Raw genomic sequence first — 7,587 nt, 5'->3', positions numbered from 1 at the left:
AGTGAAAAATTTAAGGGGGTCTGAATACTTTCCGTACCCACTGTATATTTATATACATGGTGTACAGTACATATACAAATATAGGAATGTATATATCCTGTTTCATGTAGTAATATTATACCAGCAAAACTAATGTTTTTATAAGACACAAATAGCTTCCTACAGTAATAACTGCAAATATCCTTTCTCCTGATTATATTAAATAGTGCAGTGCAGAAGTTCAGTTATTTTCCCATAAAAATAACAAATATGCTTAATTCTCAAATAATTTAGGATAATTATAACAGTCATTATCTTTCCATTAGCACAAACTAATCATTAGCTTTGAAATAATCACTTAAATGTTTCTTATTAATGTATTCATTAGTGTCCCAGCACAAACAAGCCCACCAGCTAAAATGTACCTTAGCAAATACAAATATTTAGGTTGTTATGTGCAATAACAAATCAAAATTATTGTTTTAGGCGAGTAAACAAAAAAATTTACTAGCCAATGGCGATTATATTGCCAAGGTGTGCGTAGAGGGTTGTAGGGTCACCATGACACCACAGCTCATTTAGCATGATGTTTTCAGCTGCCCAAGTATTCTTGCTTAAAAAAATAGCTCACCCAAAAAAAATTAAGATAAACTGCTAAAAATCACCCTCAGGCCATCCAAGATGTAGATGAGTTTGTTTCTTTGTCAGAACATAGTTGGAGAAATTTAATATTACATCATTTGCTCACCAATGGATCCTCTGCATTGAATGGGTGCCATCAGAATGAAAGTCCAAACAGCTGATAAAAACATCACAATAATCCACAAGTAATCCACACAACTCCAGTCCATCAATTAACATCTTGTAAAATGCTGAATGTTTGCAAGAAACATGCAGAATTGCTTCTGGCCAAAATATGAGTTCATAATCCATAATAACACTTCCTCCAGTGAAAAAATACATACCCGGTTGTCCTCTCACATCAAAATTCACCAACACATTTGTTTTGGACTGTTTTCACTTATAAATGGTGCTTGATATGTGCATATTTCTCTCCTGATTCAGATGAGACAACTTTCACTGCAAGCAATATTATGGATAGAGAACTCATATTTTAAAGGGAAACAATTACTTGTGGATTATTGTGATGTTTTTATCAGATGCTCATTCTGATGGCACCCATTCACAGCAGAAGATCCATTGGTAAGCAAGTGAATGGGTAAGCTATTCGTTTAACGGTTCTGCTTTCAGCACCCTGATGTTTGGCCTCAAAAATCAAGTAGGTTTGTAAATCCTGATCAACAGGAGACTTTAGTGGAGATGGACAGCTTCATGTAAATTGTAAAACACAACTAGGCCTGTGTTTCTAAATCTGGAGCAGATGTCTCAGGTATCCTAGTTGGCAGTGACTGTTGGTGATTTTCTGAATGCCAAAACATGCCTCTCTGTGTTATGGATCAGAATGAATATTGCCCATGCTGCAAGGGCTTTGACTCAGCAAGAGGGAGCGATCGAGGAGAAGGGGTTATGCTCCAACAGAGCGCTGAGTCGTTTTAGCACTGCGATGAGGGAGAACTCCAACTTCCTGCTTGCTTTGGCAAACCCTTAAAACTCTCGCGGTCTCTGAGCTTGCGGCAACTTCAGCGACTTCTCACTCCAATTTCGTTCCCATGTTTTTCTACATCCTTATAGCTCAGTTTATGGAGGCCTGTTTCTTTAGAAATAGAAAATCCATTCCATTCAAACAGAATAGTAGAAAAATTAACCTTTGATGGGGCCGCTCTTAGTTTGGTTGATTATTGAGTGTGTTCGTTGGGCCAATTGTGTGGCATTTGTGGATTTGATAGAGTTCTGTCAAGGTGCAATCATTGCCGCATGGTCCCTCACCATCACTTGAGAGCAACCTGTATTTTTCTGAAGCCCAATGAAATGGCTGTAGTGGACTGAAGAGCAAAGTCACAAGAAAAACATCATAATGAGGGCTGGTGCTTTCCAAAGTAGGACACAAAACTGGGTCCAATCATTTTCAAGTGCTGGAGCAACATCAATAGAGAAGTGCTCAAAGAGCAAATCATTTGTTTGGAAACTGAGGACATAAAGTTTATATAAGTACAAGTTGCTTCTTAACTTCTGGAACACCCAAATAAGTTCTTGCTAATTGTTAATGCCCTGTATGAACACCTTCATCTGTGCCAACATGTCTGTTGCATCACTTATTATTCTCTGTGTGATTTTACCTAATCTATTTGTACACAGCTTCTGATGAAAGGAAGCTGTGTGATATTTATTTTTTCCCCTTACCTCAGCAGTCAGTAAGCAGGCCCAGCAGTCCACAATGCCTCATTGAAATGCCAGACTTGAGAGGGGCAGTTGCTTTAAAAGGCTCTCTGATTACTCGCATCAATAGGACCCTATTTGTTGTGGCTCCCGCAGCAACTGCCAAAGCAGATGGGTTATAATTCAGGCCGATTTGCACTGCTTAAATCCTATAATGATTCCCCTACACTCCCAAAGGCAAATGCTAACAGCCATTTCAGAAGTCTGAATGCTTCTGTAATGGACTGACTGTAAAGAGAGCAGGTACGCTTATTGACTTTCTCTGCAATCTGGTTAATTGTCTGCTCCGCACATCAACACCACCCTAAATCTATGCTACAGATCGGCCTTGCGTCAAGTAAAAAACAAATGATCTATTATGCAGCACTTGGAAAAGCAACTCAGACATTTGTCTACAAGGTTCCACCAGGACAGTTTTGATGCACAATATTTCAAACATCAAATATCACTTAAAAGAACAGTTCACACAAAAATGAAATATGTCATTTCTAGAGAGCCCCCGGACATGACATGCGGACAAAAATATATATATTTATTGAGGCCACAAATGAAGAATTTGTACCACAAATTAAGAATGTGTTCGCTCATTTTACTCCATACCCTTGTTTTAGTTAAACCATGGACACAAAATAAGAATTCTAATGCTAAAACAAGGGAACAAATTCTTAATTTGTTGCCACGGTTGTTTTGGACCCCATTGACTTTCATTGTATGGACAAAAGCATGTTTCAAAATATCACATTTTGTTTCACAGCAGTGTAGTATTATTTTTATACTATTATAGATATTAAGGTTATACTTTATTGCTTTATAGTTTACACTTTATTTTATTTCAGCTTAATTTCAATTAACATTTATTTATAGCTTTAGTTTAAGGTGCTGTATGATCATTTTTTTGAAAGCATAAAAAAAAATTATACTAAATCATAAAAATACCATAATAGGTTTGCAGATATTTAGGAAACATGCTTGTTTATTCCAAAAACAATGCTACAGCCAGTTATTGTACTTCGAATTGTGTGTTCCATGTCGGAATGTCTGCTTTTGTTTTGATTCCACCAACTGCCAATTTACCCAATAGTATTACTCCCTGGGTTGCCAGTTGGTGGAAAACATAGCATATTGCAGTCATTGAAGCCAGCAAATGAGTTTTGTCAGAGATTGCAGTTTCTGCCCCGAACTGAAAGGCTGCTGTATCCATCTAAAAAGCTCTATGACCAGAGGAATATTAAAATGCGGATAAATCAACTCATCAACTCACAGTGTAAGACTCGTCAATTTAGCTTGTTCCTGTTGAGTGTCCTCAATCTGGCAATCCGCATGTACATGATGTATATGACCAAATGTTTTTTGGATAAACAGTCACTTTAAAGGCAATGTGTGTCACACTGGTCACCAAACAGATGCGGCCAAAACTCACTCCATTGGTCGAGCAGTTGTGTTGGGCTAGGCAAGATTCCTAAACAAATAGTGCCAGCATTTTTACACTTTTCACAGAAATCAACCTTTGAAAATGGCTTACATATAGCTGTCTCTGTACGGGATGGGACAGAAAAGTACTTTAAGATCAAAAACTCAGCCTTACCTTCATTGAGACCCATATGAATACTCCAGTAGCTCTGCAGACATTGGAGCTCCCTCTTCATGCCCCTCTTGCAGCGGCAGTCATACAGGGGGCTGTCCTGCAGCACCTCAAGAGCGGCCTGACATTCTCTGTTGCCCAGCATGGTAGTCCTGTCACGACCTACCAGGCACTGGCGCATGATGCGGAAGCGTGAACTGCACTGTGAGTTTTGGTTGCACACCTCACTGGCCCTCAGGCAGTCCATGGGGGCTCTCCAACCTTGAGTTTCCAGCCCTGACAAGGCAAAATGGCTGGCCATGGAAAGTACCACCTCATCTGCGGGAAGGGCAGGGGCATTATCAGACCGGGTAAGAGGTGGTGTGAATGAAGTTTTGATTTATTTGTTTTTAATATGACTTAATTTGGAAAAGAACACAACCAATAATATTTTGTATTTTTTTAGAGACCCAAAAGGGTCATAAGTTTTCGTTCACCATTTTTTCACACAGTGATACAGCAGAAAGCATTAAACCCTAACGACAGCGACTTCTGTCAGTGGAGTAAGGAACTGTACCAGTTGGCCGTGAACTGAATTACTCAACATTACTGTCATGTCAAACACAATGTGAAAACATTTAAATAAAACATGTAAAATATGACTATACAATATATAATAATACAACCTGAACATGTAAATGAAAAAAACAATCCTGTTGGTGTTATTTTATAATAATAAGTGGTTTTCTCTGTTTTCAGCACCATGGACAGTTCCTCTCAATGGTTATGGGTTCGAATAACCTGGGCTAGATTTCCCAAAACACTAAGTAGAATGTTAATAAGCACTTTAGTACTAAATCTCTATAGGATGTTTCCCAAAAGGGTCATTATGTAATTAGCACGTAAAAACGTTCTTTAATTACTAACTTAGCATTCACAGGTTACAAAGGGACACTTAATAAATAATAGTAATACACATAGGCGGAGAGTGAACCAACTCTAAGGCTAAAAGCAGCAAATGTATTAAACATCATAAACCCGTCTTTTTAGACAATAATTGATTGGCCATTGCATTCCTAAGCGCAACAGAATTTTGTGTGATTGGTTCAAATGCGCAACACCGTAAAAACGCCTCAAATGAAATACGGTGCAACGTGAGCAGATCTTAATTTAATTCCGCAATCGACACTGTCTATCCATATTAATTTTGTTCGCAACAGACGTAATAGATTTAATTGTTTGTGCAGGGGCATTTTTGTCCAATTTAGTGGCATTTTTGCCTCAAGTCCCCAGGCCGGGGAAGGCTAAGCCTTCCTTACACACGCTCCGCCTATGGTAGGTAATGCATTTGGATCATTTACAGCTATCTGCGCATCCCACACGCTAGGCCTATACATTTAGCTACAAGACCGACAACAAGGCATTAGTTTATGCAGGTCTACTTTAAACATAAGTAACTAATTGCAACTAATGATACTTAATGGGCACAAACTGCTGAGGTTCCTCTTGCGCAAAACATAGTGTGTGGCCCTATCTTAAAAGCTTAAAGTTTTTAATTGCTGTTTGGAGATGTATTTAAGATGTGATTATTTATATTTATGTATTTATATTTTGCCGGTGTAGCGTTTGATAAGACACCGATCCAAACTAAAAGTGCGGGAGTTGCGTATTGTTGCCATGGTTATTTCAGACGAACGCGATTTCTGTTTTCAATGGTTTCTATGGATTTTGGGATCGCCTTTTTGGTCACTGAAAAGTATTTATGTACTTTATATTTATGTACCCAATTCCTTGCCCCCGATACGATGATTTTCAACGATGACTCATCTGAACTCCTCTGATTGGCCATTGCATTCCTAAGCTCAACAGAATGTTGTGTGATTGGTTCAAATGCGCAACACCGTAAAAACGCCTCAAATGAAATACGGTGCAACGTGAGCAGATCTTAATTTAATTCCGCAATCGACACTGTCTATCCATATTAATTTTGTTCGCAACAGACGTAATAGATTTAATTGTTTGTGCAGGGGCATTTTTGTCCAATTTAGTGGCATTTTTGCCTCAAGTCCCCAGGCCGGGGAAGGCTAAGCCTTCCTTACACACGCTCCGCCTATGGTAGGTAATGCATTTGGATCATTTACAGCTATCTGCGCATCCCACACGCTAGGCCTATACATTTAGCTACAAGACCGACAACAAGGCATTAGTTTATGCAGGTCTACTTTAAACATAAGTAACTAATTGCAACTAATGATACTTAATGGGCACAAACTGCTGAGGTTCCTCTTGCGCAAAACATAGTGTGTGGCCCTATCTTAAAAGCTTAAAGTTTTTAATTGCTGTTTGGAGATGTATTTAAGATGTGATTATTTATATTTATGTATTTATATTTTGCCGGTGTAGCGTTTGATAAGACACCGATCCAAACTAAAAGTGCGGGAGTTGCGTATTGTTGCCATGGTTATTTCAGACGAACGCGATTTCTGTTTTCAATGGTTTCTATGGATTTTGGGATCGCCTTTTTGGTCACTGAAAAGTATTTATGTACTTTATATTTATGTACCCAATTCCTTGCCCCCGATACGAGTCCTGGACCCTGCATCAATCAATCAATAAAAAATAAATAAATAAACAAATCAGCAAATGTATGTTGCACTATTTTTTGTATTACCACAGCCGAAATCTATTAATTTTATTAAACTTAGAAATGTTAAATTTCAGCGTCTCGAAAAGCTACACGTTTTAGGTTTTGGCAGCATTTTCACTCCATTTTTCGTTTAAGTTTTGACAATGGTTTTAGTTCACCTTTAGATATAACAGCTCACGTAACGATGCCCCGAAGTTCTTCAAAATAACGAGCAATCTACTTCTATATACGGAGCAACGTGAGCAGATCTTACTTTAATTTCGCAGTCGACACTGTCTATCCATATTAATTTTGTTCGCAACAGACGTAATAGATTTAATTGTTTGTGCAGGGGCATTTTTGTCCAATTTAGTGGCATTTTTGCCTCAAGTCCCCAGGCCGGGGAAGGCTAAGCCTTCCTTACACACGCTCCGCCTATGGTAGGTAATGCATTTGGATAATTTACAGCTGTCTGCGCATCCCACACGCTAATCTTGATCTTTCCACTGAATGAGTGATGTTGTACAAGAGACTATTAAAGTATGGATGCCTGCCAGCATGAAAGAGTGAATTCATTCTGTAAACTGTCTCTTTGACCGTCAAATGTCTACTTTACGCAGGCAGTTAAACCATATTATTACACTGTCAATATGATAAATGATTGTCTGCGTGGGTTTTCAATTTATATTTTGCCGGTGTAGCGTTTGATAAGACACCGATCCAAACTAAAAGTGCGGGAGTTGCGTATTGTTGCCATGGTTATTTCAGACGAACGCGATTTCTGTTTTCAAAGGTTTCTATGGATTTTGGGATCGCCTTTTTGGTCACTGAAAAGTATTTATGTACTCAATTCCTTGCCCCCGATACGAGTCCTGGACCCTGCATCAATCAATCAATCAAAAATAAATAAATAAACAAATCAGCAAATGTATGTTGCACTATTTTTTGTATTACCACAGCTGAAATCTATTAATTTTATTAAACTTAGAAATGTTAAATTTCAGCGTCTCGAAAAGCTACACGTTTTAGGTTTTGGCAGCATTTTCACTCCATTTTTCGTTTAAGTTTTGACACTGGTCTTAGT

At 38.3% G+C, this 7,587-nt stretch overlaps 1 protein-coding gene across 1 annotated transcript in view; it reads right to left on the bottom strand.

Moving 5' to 3' along the window:
• The window catches only part of LOC107688392 (GDNF family receptor alpha-2-like), a 142,842-nt gene that overhangs the window by 64,713 nt on the left and 70,542 nt on the right, over window positions 1-7,587 (bottom strand). The window contains exon 4 of the mRNA XM_016486051.1: window positions 3,902-4,216. Within this exon, the coding sequence (XP_016341537.1) occupies window positions 3,902-4,216 (315 nt within the window). The remainder of the gene's footprint in view (window positions 1-3,901; window positions 4,217-7,587) is intronic.

Source organism: Sinocyclocheilus anshuiensis, unplaced genomic scaffold (assembly GCF_001515605.1).
Source record: "Sinocyclocheilus anshuiensis isolate Anshui unplaced genomic scaffold, SAMN03320099.WGS_v1.1 scaffold205, whole genome shotgun sequence".
NCBI lineage: Eukaryota > Metazoa > Chordata > Actinopteri > Cypriniformes > Cyprinidae > Sinocyclocheilus > Sinocyclocheilus anshuiensis.
The sequence above is the reverse complement of the archived record's forward strand: the minus strand, read 5'-3'. Positions and strand labels throughout refer to the sequence as shown.